Genomic DNA, 17,409 nt, shown 5'->3' with positions numbered 1-17,409 from the left:
CAAACTTATTTGGTCTCCTAACCCCTTTCAGAAAAAGAGCTTACTCTGAGCTGCCCTGGCCAGAAAACACCTTTGTCCAAGAGGCCATAATCCAGGACAAAGTGTAGGTATCTGCTTCTGATGCGCTTCTGGGACATTCCAGACCCTCCAGGGTCCAGCATCGCCCCGCTTGGGAGGAAACCGAGCAGTGTAATCACATAGAACAGAGATAAAAGTACCCAGATACCCAGGCCATACGTTTTCAGGGGGTCAGGGAATGCCTCGCTACTGCACAGTAGCGCAGTCCAGTGAGTGGATAAAAGGACTTGAATCCATTAGGCAGCTGGACAGGAAAGGACGCTGAGTGACCATCTTTTATTATACAAATCAGGGGGTGGGGGTGGTGCTGTGACAAACACACCACCTACTAATTCTGCATCTGCGCTCTGAAAGGACCTGGCGAGAGCAGCAGTGAAAGATACGGGCCTGAGGCCACGAGTCGTTCTAAGTCAGACGAGGCACACCAGCAACCCTGCATCCCAGCCCCGGCCAGAGCCCACGAAACCGACGACGCCTTCCCGTTTAACACTAGAGACACAGCTCGGCTTTCCCACTCATCATGCTCTCGTACGGCTTCAGGAGGGGAAAGACCTCCTCGTCCAAGAATCTCTGCACCTGCCAAAGAGGAGAACAGCGTCAGATGAAAGAAAGGGTGGAGACTAGGGTGATGGCATCTGGGTATGACGTTTGAATCCCCGAGAGGGTTCTGACAAAGCCTTCACTCTGCCACTGAGAACTTGGTCTCCTCTCAGCCTGTACAGCAACTCTCCCCAGACACCGGCCACGCACCCGCTGTAACGCAGTGAAAACTGCTGAATACGGCTCTGGGCCTCACAACCTTGGCCACTCCCACCAGGCTACCCTCCTTTTCCTGAGGGCTGGGGAAGGTGCGGGAAGACACAGACTGCTACACAATTCACCTGTGATTGCCATCCCTGGGGGCATCAAGTGAGTCACAACTTGATAACAGGAAGGGGGGAATCTCACTTCCTGGAAGAGCTGGGAGTGGCCCTTATTTCTGGACCCCAAGATCCCTGCGCAGCAAATCTCCATGATCCAGGAGGCAGCTTTGACACCAGAGCTGGGACAGTGGAGCAGCAGCAGAACCAGGAGCCAGAGCATGAGCGAGACGGTACAGTGCACAGAGCAAGAACAGCTGGGTGCTCTGGGCAGGAGGCTGGCTTGTGGAGCGCAGTGCCTCTGGACACTATGGGGAGCTGGAGCTGAGGCCTGCAGCGGAGTGGCACACCCTGTGGGCATTTATTAGCATCACTAAAATAACTTTGTAATATGTCCTGACTGGATCATTATCCTGAGCGTTCCTCACCAAACTGTAACCTGTTAACGTCCATAGTAAGCCACCAATGTGCGAGTGAGCGCTGCCCCCGTTGTTGGGACCGCTGCAATGAAGCAGGGACCCTAGAGACAGCTGTGGGCGACAGAAGACCCACCCAGCCCGGGGCCATCTCACTCACAGCGACCAGAAAGGACCTAGCAGAACTGCCTCTGGGGTGTTAGAGCCTGTAAATCTTTACAGGAATTGAGAGCGCCATCTTTCCCCCATAGGAGTGGATGACCTTTGGCCTTGAACTGTTGACCTTATTTCCTATCCCTTCTGAGCTTTCTTCCTGAGCAAATGCTGCCCTTTTGACCTTTTGTGACAGGCTGTTCTAACCGGTGCATCTCTCCCTGGAGTGACTGTTGACCTTTATCAGCCTGCTGACTGATCAGCTGAAGTTTGAGGATGGGCTGAAGAGTGTCTGTCTCAAGGCCAGTCTTGGGGTCCCGCCAGTTTGCCAGACAAGCAAACCCGGTCTGTTGCACCCCCGAGTTCTGCTCCCTATTTTCTCCTCTTCCAGGGACCGTGCTGTCCTACAAAGCAGCCCAGCCTGTGTTCTCCCCGCGCTGCAGCCAGCACCCACGCCCATCATCGCCGCCACTTCCGCTCGGCCCACCGGGCTGTTGGCAAAACCCTTCCCCCTCCTGGGTGGCCTAGCACAGGCTCCTCACTGGTCTCCTCTCCACCTTTTTACCCACCACCATGGCGATTTGATGGCCGCCACAAGCTCCTGTCTCTCTTCTGAGGCACTCTGTACTCCAGCAATACCCAATGACCGTCCTTTCTCTCAAGTGCCAAGTGGCGGGCGAGGCCTACCCCTTCTCTCGGCCTGGTGGTCCAGGGTCATTCCTACTTGGATGCATATCACCTCCAAGAAGTCCTGCCTAGCTCCTCCAAGTCTCCACCTTGAAAGGGTTACCATATATACTCGAGTATAAGGTGAGTTTCCCAGCACATTTTTATGCCATTTTTGTGGTCAAATTAGGTGCCTCGGCTGACATTCGGGTTGGCTTATACTTGAGTGTATACGCTAAGTTTCCTTTGTGAGTTCCAAATAGGTTGGCTATCCCTCAATTCCTTTAAGTACTGCTCAGTATTAGCAATAGCCATAGGCAAGGCTTTGCTGTTACGTTCTGAGCACCTGGAAGACAGCTCATCTAACTTTAAACCCAGTGCCTGAGCATATCCCAAGAACCTGACCGCTCCCAGTGATGCAGTGGTTAGGTGAAAGGCCAGCAGTTTGAACCCACCAGCTGCTCTGCGGGAAACCTGCTTCGGAAAGGTCCCAACCTTGGAAATTAACTGCCTGAGTCAGAGCTGATTCAAGAACACTTGTTTTCTGAATCCACTCTTGTCTCTTTTCTCAAATATGCCCAAGGACACAGGCTATGAACCAATAGGCACCAAGGACTAGGCCAGGCCACACCCACTGCCCTTGGCCTCCCAGTAGATCCTTACAACTCCCCTATGACACAGGGATTTGTATCCTGACAGCCAGTAAATGCTAGAAGCCAGGAAGGAACCTTGATCACCAGCCAGGGAAATGGAACCTTTGTCCAGGGGGCCAAGTGGCTCCCCCACCCCCACAAGACCAGACAACACACCCACAGTGGAAATCTTTAAGGCCGTGCAAAGTGGTCAAAACGTGACATTTTTGAGGGTGCTCTGTTCTGCTCTGAATTTGCTCTAGCTCCACCCCGAGACGGTAAGTATCTGGGCTTCCACAGCCAACAGGTTCAGGCCACTCAAGCCAGTGGGGCAGATTTCAGCTCTGTGAACGCGGCCTGCTCAGCCCTTGCTGACCTGCTGGGCAGCACGACCAGTGAAAGAGGAAGGATCCAATAAGCGGTCCAACTGGGCGTGGATGGGACTGAAGTAGTCATCAGCCTGGATCCGCTTTATGAGGTCATTGTCACCCCCTTCCTGCTTGACCACCGAAGCGGCCTGCTGGGAAAGCACCCGGATTTTCTCGTGGCAGTCCTGGGAAGAGAGGGGTGCAGCAGCAGTGAACAGAGGGCCCCAGACACACCAGTTCGCCTCCCGTGCTGACTCCCCAGGCTCTTCACCCTGCTCACATCTCAGGATGGGTCCCAAACGGGTACCTCCTGCCGGGCCCCTCCTCATGGAAACCACACGCACCGCCTCCTGTTTCCTGCTCACTTCCCAGGGAAGTTTAGACTGAACTCTTCGTCACGGGATTAAGGATTAATCTGCTTTAACACAGCGAGTTTGCAAGTTACCCATCAGGTGTCCTAGGGCAGCATATGGCCACTGTCCTGCCCCAAACCCGAGCCTGAGGGCAATGAGCCAAACGTCTGCCGGCATCTGCTCTTTCAGGGCTGTGGCTTGCCCTGTTTACCCAGAAGCTATTCGGAGATACGAACCTGGCGGCTGGCCCCGGCTTTCACCATGGCCATGATGATGTTCTCTGTGGCCATGAAAGGCAGCTCTTGGCGGATGCGCCGCTCAATTACCTAGACGAGCAGGAGCGAGGGGCAAAGGAACACACCGTGTGCTATGTAAGTGCCATGCACATAGGAGGGTAGCAACCACCCTCACGTAAATGCACAGAGGCAACAGGATGACAGAGACGACAATGGGAGAGTTCATTCTAGTTATTGTCCAGGGTCCTGATTAATCTAGACTATGATCTTGAACAGAGACAACTACTATAACCAGCGATCAGCAACCTTGAAGCAATTGCCTCACAGAGATCATTCCTCACACCTCACATTCATTCATTCTCAAGAGCCCGGGCTCTGACGGACGTGAACCTATCTGCCATAGGTATTTAGAAGCCGGCAAATGGAGCTTCCTGATAGCGGGGCTGAGCCTGAGGAGGCGAGATGGTCACTGGCTCGTTGCTTTGGGTGTTAGAGCTCTGACTCATGGGGACCCTCCCTGAGCACATGGCTGCCTGGTCCACACACCACCCCTGCAACCACCAGTCCAATGCTGCAGCCACTGAACACACAGGGTTTGGGCCGACAATCAGCACGTCTTCTCCATAACCTTGTGCGTGAATGCTATACGGTTCCCTAACGCTCCTGAAGAATGAGCTCCAACTGGGAAGAACACTGGCGCGGAATGCTCCCCACCCCCCACCTAATTCTCTGCCTTTGACGGAGGTCCCTTACTTTGGGGTACACCACCAACCCTTCAGAGATGTTCTGCAGCGTCATCAGTATCGTATCTGCACTAAGAAAGGCTTCGGCCAAGCAGATCCGTCTAAGAAACAAATAGTCAGTTCAGGTCTCTTGTTAAACGAATAAAAATGTCAATGAAATGTAGGGAAGCTCCCAAAACGCTGCTCTAGGTGCCCTTGCAGTCCCCTTAGGCAATTTCTCTCAACTACTCCCTGTGCCCTGATGTCCTAAGCGCCGGATCTCAAGCCCAGGTGGCTGATGCACAGTCTTCTCTTCCTCTTGCCACCTGGTTAACGCAGTCTCCCCCTGTGCTTTCCTCCAAGGAGACGCTGGCTAAGCTGCCCTCGACTTTTTAACCACCTCCTTCCTCTCCAATGACTTCCTGCCAACCCAGGGGCCATGAGAGTGCAGTCAGCATCTACCTGCCCAAGAATGAATAGCCTGCCTTCCCAGGGCCAACAAAACATTCCTAAGCTGGCCCTCCCTGGATCGAGTCCGACCACAGCCCCTGCCCTCCAAGCCCTCCCTGCTCCAGCCCTCGTGGGAGGCACCTCCATACATGTGTCGCCGCCCTCCCTCGCCCCACTGCAGGCCATCGCTCTGTGAGATCCTCCCTTCCTGCTCTGTCCTGATCTCACACTCTGATCACAACCCGCGTCCCTGAACTGCCTCTGACTTTCCAGGACCCTTGGTGACAAGGAGGGAATGCACCCATCCTTCTAATTCCTGGCTCTTCCTCCCCCACCGCCTGCCCTGAGCATTCCACTGACCTGTTGGCACTATCATCCAGCGTGCGTTCGAACCACTGCACAGACGCGGTCTGCAGCGGGTCCAGGACCAGGGTCATCAGGTGCCGGGCGAGGCTGCAGCAGCGCTCTGAGCGCATGGGGTTCCGTTTGTAGGGCATCGCGCTTGAGCCTGCCCCACATAAAGGTCGAGCCACAGGGCAGGGGCGTCAGACCGCGAGTGAGCAGTGGGAAGCGGTCCCACAGGCCCGCCGCCGCCCAGCTCTGGCCGACACTCACCAATCTGCTGCTTCTCAAAGGGCTCCTCCAGCTCCTTGAGGTTTGCCAGGAGGCGGATGTCGGTGCAAATCTGCAGGAGGCAGGGGTCAGATGCTGGCCCTGGGCCCTTCCGGCTCACACCAGGTAGCCAGGAGCAGACACAGACTGATGGAGAGGCGAGCTCCTCTGGGTGGTGCTGCTGAGCTCAAGCTCAGGAGCCCGGGCAGTGTCTTCCTCAGCTCTCCCCTCTGCTCCCTCAGGGCGGGGAGGCAGCGCCAAGGGGCCTGGTAAGGCTTTGTGAAATACCACTGAACCAGTAAGAGACAATCAACTTAAGAAGATACCTTGGCACAAGATGCTAAAAACTGTTATGTGAAAATCAGAATTAAACAAAAGCCCGAGGCTGACCTGGTTTGTGTGTGGCCCCAAATTCCAGCCACCCACCCCACCCCCCAGGCTACTCCACTAACCTTGTGCACAGATGCCCCCAAGCTAGCCAGCACAGACAGCACCTCAATATCCACTTTCCGTGTGTACGTCTGCCCGGTGACGATGAAAGCCCTGTGTGCAGTAGAAAAGCATGTGCCATCTGCTGAGGGACCGCACAACACGACCCTTTGGTCACACCGAGTCCGGGGCGGGACTGGGACCTGGAACCTGGCACACTTGTTTGACACGGGACCAGACCAGAGGGGGAAGTGCCCGTCGGAGTACCCTGGGACTTCCTCTGCCCAGTGGAAGTGCCGAGAGGAACCTGGTGGCCCTCGCTCAGTAGAGGAAACAAAAAGAGCAACACCATGGGTTAAGGCTACTCCAGAATTCAGAGTGAAAGTTTTCTTTTCTCCAAAGTTGGAGAAAACAGAAGCGAGGCTGTAAGGAAATAAAACCCAGGCCAGAGCTGGGAAGCAACGGCAGAGCACAGAAGGAAACAAAGACAAGGACCATCTGGCCAAAGCTAGGGCTGGGCCAAGTGCCAGCCTGACGGGGAGTCAGCCCATCCTCACACACCTACCTCTTAAACCCCGCCTTCTCGGTCACCATCCTGTCAAGCTGCTCCACCTGGAGGAGGCAAGACAGACATAGGCGGGTCTAGTATGAGGACACCTTTCCCAGTGCAGACCCCATCGGCAACGTCCCCTGGAGACCAGGCCTGCCCTGCTCGCCCAGTCAGGTCACCTTGTGGTGGTCTCCTTCGAAGAGCTGCAGGAAGCTGGCCTGCGTGCCGGTGGTGCCCTTGACGCCGCGGAAGCGCAGGTCATCTCGAACCCGCTTCACGCTCTGGAGGTCCATGCACAGGTCCTGAATCCACAGACAGCACCGCTTCCCAACTGTGGTCAGCTGCGCAGGCCTGGGACCAACGCAAAGGGCACACACCTTTCAGCCTCAAACCTCAGCCAAGTGTCGTGGCTTCTCTTAACCAGCAGCATTAGCCCTGGCCGGACGGAACAATCTGACAGCGAGAACTGGAGAAACTGAAACCGGTCTAACCGATGACGCTAGGGGCAGTCAGTGTCCTTGACAGAGATGACACACTTTATCAAATGAAAGGGCCGCCAGCAAAGCATTCTCTCAATGACAAAGATGAAGTATGGTTTTGTTCATAGCCCATCCCCAGACCACTGTGGAATAGGCATTCTGATCTCAGTACAGTGAACAGCACACACGGCCCCGTCAGCCAGCGAGCAAACAAGACAGCCAGTGCCACTGTCAGGGGTGAGAAGACAGGACACGCCAGCCGTGCTGAGGAGATCCCCAAATGCACACCCCTGAGGATACACGCACTGACACATCCTCAAATGGTTCTGCTTCCAGCCTAAAGTCTACACCAACCCACTAGAGGGGCTTCTGAAGTAAAGCGACAAGTACAAACCAACTGCCATAATGCTCAAGTCCTGCAAGATGGCCTACTCCACCCCTAGTGGGATTTCCCCACTTAGGCAGGTGACCGCGAGGCCTACCACTAGGCATGTCCACAGCAGGCAGTTCCCAAACTGTAGTCCACTCCCAAAGCAACCTCCTGGTACACGTTTCCACAGGAGACTTGTGGATGTCGGATAAGCAAGCGGTGGACTTTGAAGTGCCAGTTCAGAGGTTCAAAATCAGGAGCTGCTCCACGGAAGAAGGCCAAGTCTCCCCACTGTCTTGATAAGACTCAGCCTCGGACACCCTGGATAGGGCCACCACGTGCCAGGCCTTACCCAATGGCAGTGGCCTCGGTTTGGGTTTACCATTTTCCTGATCAACTCTGACTCACAGACCACTATGCACAAGCAAAGACATCACTAACTGCATGGACTGCTCAGCCACAGCCAGTCGCATGGGGTCCGATCCCACCATGACCAATGCCCAGAAGAGGCGAATGCACGGGCAGACTCGAGGTTGCCGAGGGCTGGGAAGCGACTGGCCACAGGCATGGATTTTCTTGGGGGTGAGGAGACGCTGTGGAACGACACTGCCAGGGACTGTACAACTCTGTGAGTCACATACTTGAAAGCAGCAGTTCTCAACCTGTGGGTCGAGACCCCTTTGGGAGTCTAACGACCCATTCACAGCAGCAAAATTACAGCTACAAAGTAGCAACCAAAAGATTAAGGTTGAGAATTACTGCTTTAAAAGGAACTTGAGTTGAGGAAGCTATTATTTAAAAAAAAAAAAAGTACACAGGCAAGATTTCATCCATTTCATCGGTCAGTTTGTCCTACTGTGGTGGCTTGCATGTTGCCATGTTGCTAGGGCGCCAGAAGCCATGCCACTAGTGTTTCAAGTACCAGCAGGGTATGCAGAGCTTCCAGACTAAGAAGAGACTATAAAAAATGAGTAGGTCGTCCACTTCTAAAACCGTACGATTAGAAGTGGAACACTGAGACAGTGACACGCTGCATGGGGCACATGTGTTACACAAGGCCCTTTAAAGAGTTAAGAGCAAGATGTCACTTTCAGGACTCAGGCGCACCACACGGTACATTTGTCACCTCCCATGCACATGGACGCCAAATAAGAAATACCGGCGAGAAGGTACTGATTTGAGTAACGGCGTGGTGAATACTGAGAGTACCACAGACTGCCAGGAAAATCTACAAATCCGTCTTGGAAGAAGTAGAGTCAGAAGGCTTCTTAGAAGAGAGTATGGCCAGGCTATAGTCCGGACAGTTATTAGGAGGGACCAGTCCCTAGAGAAGGACATCATGTTTGGTGACGTACAAGGAGAGAAGAGGGAGACTCTTGAGGAGATGGATTCACACAGTAGCTGCCAACAGTGAGCAGACTTTACAAACCCATCAGCTGTGAGCACGGTGCATGCTGGGGAGTCTACTCTGGTACACAGGGTTGCTACGAGTCGGTGCCGACTTGATGGCACCTAACAAGAGTGATCGTTAACTGCAGCAGCCAATGACCTAGTCTACCGCTGGGTTGCCCCCAGACGAGTACCTGGATGTCTGCGTTGCCGAGTGCGAGCCCGCCGACGTGGCAGCAGGAGGCGCTGCAGCACAGGCCATGGGGGCCTTGGGGAAGCCCCCAGGGAAGCAAACACAGGCTGGGGGCAGGCCACACCCAACAGAGCACCAACTCTCTCACATGAGCAACCTCTTCTGGCTCCTGTTAGCAGTCGAGGTAGGCCCTCACTGTAAGATAGATAAGTGCAGTAGGCTTTCAGAAGTTATGAGAGGATGCTCTTGTTGCCTTAGCAATAGACCATCAAAATACAAGGCAGACGGCAACACACTACTGCTCAGGATAACTGGTAACTTGGGTCTGGAACACGTTCCGAGGCGCTGGGTACCACTGCCCCACGCCTGTCCCAATTAACTGTTAGATTTACTATCCCATGAAAACAGCTGCTAGTCTTGTCCTTTACAAGCCCCCGTTCTAGTTCTAGACCTTGACCTTTCAGGTCACAAGTAGCCGGGAGAGGGAGAACGGAAGGCTTAGCACAGGCACAAAGCCACAAAGCCAACCCCACGCAGTGACCGCCTCACTTACTGGAAATGGGTGAAACCGAGGGTGGGAAGGTCGGCGCGTTCCTGAGCGAAGTCCGCGAGCCGCGAGATCACTCTGGCCAGCTACGTGAAAGGCAGAGAGGCTGAAGTCAGGTGGGGCTTCCATGATCAGTAACTAACCTTCCAGACCATTCTACGGAAAACAAGGCCTCCGGAGCACTGCAGACAGAGGTCATACCCTTTCACCTGTGCATCTTAAAGTGCTTGTGGGCTTCCGTGGCAACTAGTGTGAGGTCTGAGGAGCTAAGTCATCCCTGCAGGGCTACTGACAGACCCCCAACCCTCGCAGGGCTGTGGATGGGACACGCGTCCTTCTTACAAGGCTCCCCTTTAAAAAGCGTTCACTTAGAACAGCGGTTCTCAACCTTCCTCATGCCTCGACCCTTTCATACAGTTTCTCATGTTGTGGTGACCCCCGAACCATAAAATTATTTCATTGCTACTTTGTAACTGTCATTTTTCTACTGTTATGAATCCGAGACACCTGTGAAAGGGTCGTTGGACCCCCCCCAACGGGGTCGCAGACCCATGGGTTGAGAACCGCTGACTTAGAGGCTAACCCCCAGACGACAATTGTCTACAGATTAGCTGGAGGACTGGGACTCACCAACCTGAGAAAATGGGCCTCCACCTACAACAGTTTCCCAGAGTGGGCACACACGCCCCCGGGGGCTAGAACCCCGACACTCCCTCCTACAGGACCCAGTGGTTAACTTGCTTTCTGCTGTGGGGCAGCAGGCCAACAAGTCTGGGAGCCTTGACCTAGGTCTTCACCCCGCTGACTCCTAGTTCCACCAGCGCTCACCACGGGGAGGGGAGGCCCCGGAGAGGTCCTTCCTTACCTTTGGTAAAAGCAGGTCAAGTGCATTTCTAAGGATGAGCAGGTCCTGTTAAAAAAAAAAAACAATGCCTTACATTTGTAAAACAACTTTGTTCAAACAATTCCACCACGTGCTTCCGCCCAGCCCCAGGGGTTTCTCTGCTGGCAGCTTATCTCACCATGAGCAGCCCCCACAGAAGCAGAAGACACTAGCTGAAGCCATTCTTTTCAGAACCCCATCTCAAAAGAGTGTGAGACCGTCGATGCTGAGGGAGAAAGGCAGTTCTACCCTGTCCTGTGAGGTCACTATGAGTCACCACCAACTTGACGGCACAGAGTTGTTTTTTATCTTAAATTGCAGGAGCTTAGAAAGTAGCCCTGCTGGGATCCACCCAGGAGGGAAGCCCTGCCTCCCCGGGCCCCTGAGCGAGTGAGAAGGCCACGTGCCCATGCTGCAGTCACCGTCCAGGCTGGCAGGGTTTCAGCATCCCGGGGGGGGGGGGGGGGGAAGGCTTCTTCCTGGACTGGAAGCTGATCTGGACTCCAGCTGCTGGTCTGACCGATGCTCCAGGATTGAGAACACGCGGGTTTGAGCGGTTCCACCTGCCTGTGCCTTCTTCGTGGCTGGGTGACGCTGGATAAGTGCGTCAACCTCTACCTGTCTCCTCATGTCCAGAGCCAAATACAGCCAGACCCAGGGACTGGTGGTCACATCCTAGGGGCCCTTTATGTGCCATGTCTGAAAAATACAACTCACTCATCGCCAGCGGGTCTATTCCAACTCAGTGACCCTACAAGACCAGGGAGAATGGCCCCTGTGGGTGTTTGAGAGGCTCACTCTCGATGGGAACAGAAAGCCCCACCTTTCTCCAGAGGAGCAGCTGGTGGGCTTTTCCAACAGCTGACCCTGCGGTAAGCAGCTCAACACGTAACCACTATGTCTCCAGGTCACCAAAGAACAGTTTCCTTACAAAGGACCACGCAATCTATCTTTCTTTCTGACAGACACACAGCCAAGAGAGAGGAAAGACTGTGGGAAGAGTCCTCAGGACACTTCCTGCAGCCACAAAAATGCCCAGACGAAGGCGTCGGCCCGCAGGCCGAGGGGTAGGCAGTGCCTGCAGGTCTATCCTATGAGGCTGCCAGGTGACACAGGAAGGCTACCAAAAATGAGTCTGGCCAGGGAACCCCTAAACAGAGCCATCTACGGAGTCATTCCTGAACGCTGGACAAAACCCAGTCAAGACCACATGTGTATGAGAAAGAGAGAGTCCCAAGTGGAAAGAAAGCACACAGCTCGTACGGTATTGTCCCCAACGTAGCAGGAGGTGGCACCGAGATGGATGATGCCAGCAGCTCTGGGGCAGCAGTGGCCGAAGGTGTGCACGTGAGCCATCACGTCATGCCGCAGTCGCTTCTCCTCCTCAGCTGCCATCTTGAAGTCGATGTTGTCCAGGTTCGACTTCATCTCCTGGATTTGCTCATCAGTGATGGGCAAACCCAGCGTCTGCAGGGAGGCCAAACAAAGCGGGTGAGAGAGAAACACTGGTTCACCTTAGTAGGTATGTGCCCCAAATGTCAGGACTGAATGAATCGCCTAACCCAACTCCAATTATCTACAGCAGTGGAACTCTGCTCTGGACTAGTTCCTCTCGGCCCGCCACCACTCCCTGGCTCCCTCCTCGCATTCCCGTCCAGGCTGCTCTATCCATCCCGTCACCTGGATCTTACATAGAACGCTTACAGCACACAGACAGGGCCATGAGTGGTGAAAATGGCCGCCACTCACCCGCTAATCTAAGGTTGGTCGTTTGAAGCCAGCCAACCGTGCCTGGGAAAGCGATCCGGCCACCATTACAGTAGGTTAAAGCCCAAACCAACACCCACGGCTGTGGGCTCCCACTCCACCCTATAGTGAGTGACCCTACCGGCCGAGGAGAACTGCCCCATTACGGCTCCAAGGCGTAGGGCTCTATGGGAGCAGACTGTCACCACTCTCTCCAAGGAGCCCCTGCAGCCCAATGATGACCCCCCCCCCCCAGTGCACAAACCCTGGGCGAGAACCCACCTGTCTAGCAGCCACATCATTACATGACACATTTATTGCTGCACAGCTCACGGGGAAAAAGCAAACCAGATTCACTGCCACTGAGTCAATTCTGAAACAGAGACCCAGGGGATGGGGAGAACCACTACCCTTGTGAGTAGAAAGCCTCACTGTTCTCTCGCAGAGCAGCTGCTGACCATCCACTACCACGGCACCAGGGCTCCTGAATACCCGAGGGTAGTTTGTTTCACGCTGAGTCATCAATGCCTGGCGCCCAGGTGCCCAAACTGTGGGCCCCAGGGAAACCCAAATCGGGACTTCTCAGAGCTGTTTGGCTTGTAAACAAATGATGGCTGGGCGAACTCAGGCCAACCCAAAGCAATTCCGGGAGATGAGCAGGCGAAAACAAGCACATTGACAACATCTCCTGTCCGCCATCATCGAACCCGAACCAGAAAATGGGGCCGAGGTGCAGCTGTGAACAGAAGGCTCGGAACCCCGGGCCAGGACTGGACATACAAAGCAGTGAAAGACAATGTGCTCACCTGGCAACTCCCAGCACACAGGCTGGATCTTAGGCTCATGCTGCCCAATACGCCAGCCTAGTTTCCCAGGCGAGGCAGCCACATTTCAAGTGCCCGCCCGGTGGCCACAGATGGCAGCAGGGCAGTGTTGGACCGCTGGATGGGAACCCCATCCAAAGCAAAGCAGTAGAGAGCAGCCCAGCCACACAGCTGCCTTATGTAAGCAAGATCTCAAGCCACCTAAGGGCAAATCGTCCTCCACAAGCCAGGCATCCTTTCCCCGCCTCCCTATTTCCTCCTAATCTCCCCCCACCCAAGTTTTCCTTCACTACGAAATTATGAGAGGAACCCCTGACAAGATGGACTGAGTGCCCACAGCAACGGGCTCAAGCATGAGGAAGGTGCAGACCGGGCTGTGTTCCCTTCCACTGTACATAGATAGGGTCGCTGTGAGGCTGACCCAACTCGACGAAACACCACCACCCATCTTATGCACTCTGGCGGCACAACGGACTAAGCAGGCCAGCATCCGAACGTGGCTGCCAAGCAAAAGGCCAATGGCTTGAACACACTGACCCCTCCTGGAGAGAAAGGTGTGGCAGTCTGCTTTCACAAAGATTACTGCCTAGAAGCTCACGGGCACAGCTACTTTACAGCAGGGTGGCTGGGTCGAATCAGCTCCCAGCAAACTGTTCTACTTTCACCTCCTTCCAGTGAGTTGTTATGGGGCAAAGGAGAGCACCAACAGCACATACTCAGACCGCCCTACATTCCCTATCGGCCCTGATGCCATTTACTAGTGACGGGACCTTGGCCACGTGTTTCTAATTACCCTCACCCTCATCCAAACAATGGAAGTGATCTTCATGATGTGATTAAATCTAAGAGTGTAAATTATACGCCAATAAAACTGTTGCGGGTAATGAAATAAAATCTAGAAAACAAATTAAAATACAAAATACAATCTAGAAGCAAAAACAAAACAAAACGCCCACTACAATGGAAGTGAAAGTACCAAAAGAGAACGTGTCCACCAAGTCCTTCACAACCCACACTCTAGACAATGTCCTCTTCCAATATCTTTGGTTACCCCGGGCAACCGTTTTTTAGATGCCTCATCTGTACATTGGGAAGAGTACAGGTTGTTTTGAGGGTTGCTAAGCTCATATGCACTAAGTCTTACAACAGGGCCTGGCACACATTAGACCCTATAGAGACAGCTACTATTGGAGCACTCATCAATGGCACTTCCAGAGCAGTGTGACAGGGAGGGGGCAGGTTCTGTGTGAGGAGATCCGCTCTCCCAGGGTCACAGGGAGGTAGTCAGATCGCTGCATTTGTCCTGTGGCATTTGCCAAGGACCTTGCCACCTGGCAGTGACATTTCCCCTGCAGCCTGGGAAGAAACAGGATAGCCCCTGGATTGCCTTCAACCCTTCTGGAAGGGAACTCAGGAGTTATTTCTGAGATGGACTGAGGTGCTCTTACAGGCCCATCAATACATCCTGCTTCACAAACACCAAAAAACCCACGACCACACGGCAGATTCCACCTCACTGCGAGCCTACATCGGGTTCCCAAGGCCTTGTGCAGCTTGACAGGGGCAGGCAGCCTCAGCTCTCTCTCAGTGAGCACCCACCTGTTCAGCCAGCAGCACCCCCCCCCACCTTCTGCTTCATAAACACCTGCCCTAATGCCTCCTAGAAGCCCAGATGGCATAGTGGTGACGTTGGACTGCTAACCACAAGGTCAGCAGTTCAAAACCACCAGCTAGTTCTGAAGGAGAAAAACGGGACTTCCTACTCCCATAGAGGTCACACTCCGGGGAACTCACGCGGGCAGTTCTCCACTCTCCCATGGGGTCACCGATTTGGAACTGACTCCATGGCAGTGAGTTTAGTTTGTGATTCCCACTACTTAAAACAAAACACCAAACTCACTACCATCAGTAGACTGTGATTCATTGCAACCCTCTGGGGCAGGGCAGAGCAGAGCTGCCCCCGTGAGTTCGGGAGACGGTAACTCTTTAAGGGAGGAGGAAGCCCCATCTTCCGCCCGAGCAGGTGTTTTCGAACCGCCGACCTTGAGGGTAGCAGCCCAATGATAAGCACTATGCCCTCCAGTCGCTTCTGACTCACAGCGGCCCTGTCGGACTGAATGGTAAGGTTAGCGGACAGCCTCATCCTTTCTTCCCGCGACCCGTTGGTCAACCACCGACCGGTCTCCGGCGCCATCTGCCCGGAGGCCCAGGCGCGTCCCGCTGGCCCGTTACCTGCTCGGCTTCCGCCAACCACAGCCAGAGCTGCCGCCACGTCCGGAACTTGTACCTGTCGCTAAACACGAAGCACATCTCCGGGCTGGCGTAGCGGGAGGCCAGCGGCGAGCGGTAGCTGTCGGGCCCTGCGGCCACTAGCGGGTCGCCGGCAGCCGCCATATCGAACACGCGACCCCGTGGGCTTGGACCGGGGCGTGCATGGACGAAAGCGGAAAGTGGCTGCCGGGACGGGGCGGGACTTCCTCCGTGTGGGGCGGGACTTCCTCCGTGTGGGGCGGGACTTCCTTCACGAGGTCCCGCCCCCCGGGACTCCGAGGGCTGGAGGAGGGAGTGTCGCCCCCTGCCTGCGGAGGGCTTAAGTGTTTCTCGCTCGGTCGGCGGGGAACTCGCCGGCCTTAAGCTAGCTGGGCGCCTCCCCGTCTAGGAAGACACAGCGAAGACCTGCCTCAAGATGTTTGTGATTAGTCAGTGAGTTATTCGTGCAACAGCTCTTGGGCAGGTCCCTGGACACCCAGAAACCCCGCTGTGCGTTCCCTGTGATTTCCCACCGTGCTGCCTGGCACCAAACACGATTTGGGCGAGAATGGAAGATGCCCATGGAAGTCTGCGTTGCTGAGCTCCAAATGCGGCCCCGCGCCAAGGAGAGTGGATTCCACATAGCGCCTTCAGGCGCAGGTCTGGGACTCGCTGCTTCCCTGAGGACCCGCACTGCTGATGACGATCCCGCCGACCTGCAGCATCTGCATCCCAAGCCCTTCCGCTGTGTAGTCCCCATACACACACTGCCCTCTGTTTGGCCAACAATCAACACCACTCACCTGCATGGGGGTCTCACCCGATAAGGCACTGTCCTGAGCGCTTTTCAAACGTGATCGCATTAAAACCCTGTTGGGTCTGACTAACTGAGGCGACTGAAACAAAGTCCTTGGCAATCACATCTCGCTGTGACATTGGCATGACATTGGCAAACTCAACTCTCTCCTCTTGTCGGCCTAACTCCCACCTTCCCTTCCCTTCACGCTCTGCTGCTCTTCCTCCTCAAAGCAGGAGTCTCTGCTCAGTCTTCCATCTTTTTATTCGGACAGGGAACTTTCTCCAATTACTGCATCTTGAATCTCTCCAGTTCTGCTCCTGTCCCCCATGGATTGTAACCATCTTCACTTTCCCCCGAAGTCTTGTACCACGGAGTCCAATTTCTCAGGCTACCTTTTCACCAGCGTTTGTGACATCGTCACTTCTTAGCTGTGTGGCTTGGGCAGGCTACTCCCTCTTTCAGATCTTGGGGTCTCCTCACCAAGACGGAATGGAGGAGCAAAGGCAGTTCGGATGCTGACTCCCTGGTCCTGTCTGGAACACCTGTGCCCCACAATGAGTCCCCCTGCCCACTTTAGTCCATCACGTGGTAAACTTCTGTCCTCTGCCTTCCTCCAAACCATTCTCATTGATCCGCAACAGCTGTGTTTGGTAGATCAATCCAAAGGCCTTTGCCATAATCCTAAACTGGTGGTTCTCAACCTGCCTAATGCCGCGGCCCTGTCATACACGTCCCCTCATGCGGTGGGGATCCCCAACCATAAAATTATTTTCATTGCTACTTCATCACTGTCATTTTGCTACTGTGATGAATCAGGTGGCCCCTGTGAAAGGGTCATTTGATCCCCAAAGGGATAGCGACCTGCAGGTTAAGATCCGCTGTACTAGGGTAAGTTAAAAAATATTTTTTTAAGTTACTCAAGTTCCAGTTCACACCTGGACATGTTTATTCCAAACAAAACATACTCACACGTCTTCCCTGATGGCTTCGGGGAAGTTCTCTCTGTAATGCACTTGCCCGAGTCTCAGCGAGGTGCCTTTTGAAAGCCACTCAAAACTGGATTCGGGGGGAATCTGCTAGGCCAGTTCAATGCAAGGAATAGAGGTCCGCTCCGCAGTGTGTGATGACTGTTTTGGGGGCCCCCATAGAGGAACCCCAAAGAGAAAATCTACCAAGATTTTTCTCAAAGGATATAGAGGGGCTTCTCATGAGGGAATTTTAGAAAAACTGAAAACCTCATTAGTAAGAACCAGGCCCAGAAAGGAATATTGACCATCAAAACAAAGCACCTGCGCATTTCTTGTGGCAGCAAGGGAATCGTCATCCCAGTCACCCTGCAGACTTTTTGGTTCTGGAAACTCAGAACATTTGAAAAGAAGGACCACTTGAGTCCCTCAGCGATGC

At 54.2% G+C, this 17,409-nt stretch overlaps 1 protein-coding gene across 1 annotated transcript; it reads right to left on the bottom strand.

Moving 5' to 3' along the window:
* Window positions 1–335: 335 nt before the first annotated feature.
* ADSL (adenylosuccinate lyase) lies at window positions 336–15,413 on the bottom strand. Its single transcript, XM_075553615.1, has 13 exons — window positions 15,189–15,413; window positions 11,650–11,853; window positions 10,369–10,413; window positions 9,510–9,589; window positions 6,705–6,876; window positions 6,541–6,587; window positions 5,999–6,089; window positions 5,550–5,619; window positions 5,295–5,442; window positions 4,516–4,606; window positions 3,763–3,852; window positions 3,182–3,358; window positions 336–654 (listed from the first exon to the last, which is right to left on the bottom strand). Exons 1-13 carry the CDS (start codon window positions 15,348–15,350, stop codon window positions 568–570), a joined length of 1,464 nt encoding a protein of 487 aa, XP_075409730.1. The 5' UTR covers window positions 15,351–15,413; the 3' UTR covers window positions 336–567.
* Window positions 15,414–17,409: the final 1,996 nt, after the last annotated feature.

The sequence above is a fragment of the Tenrec ecaudatus genome, chromosome 6 (assembly GCF_050624435.1).
Source record: "Tenrec ecaudatus isolate mTenEca1 chromosome 6, mTenEca1.hap1, whole genome shotgun sequence".
In the NCBI taxonomy this organism is placed as follows: Eukaryota; Metazoa; Chordata; class Mammalia; order Afrosoricida; family Tenrecidae; genus Tenrec; species Tenrec ecaudatus.
The sequence above is the reverse complement of the archived record's forward strand: the minus strand, read 5'-3'. Positions and strand labels throughout refer to the sequence as shown.

Excerpts from the sequence above, each read along its gene's own strand:
- ADSL (XM_075553615.1), bottom strand. The coding sequence starts at position 15,350 with ATGGCGGCTGCCGGCGACCCGCTAGTGGCCGCAGGGCCCGACAGCTAC. Across the intron at positions 6,090-6,540 it reads GAGAAGGCGGGGTTTAAGAG|GGCTTTCATCGTCACCGGGC; the intron begins GTAGGTGTGTGA and ends TACTGCACACAG. Across the intron at positions 3,853-4,515 it reads GGTTGGTGGTGTACCCCAAA|GTAATTGAGCGGCGCATCCG; the intron begins GTAAGGGACCTC and ends CTGCTCGTCTAG.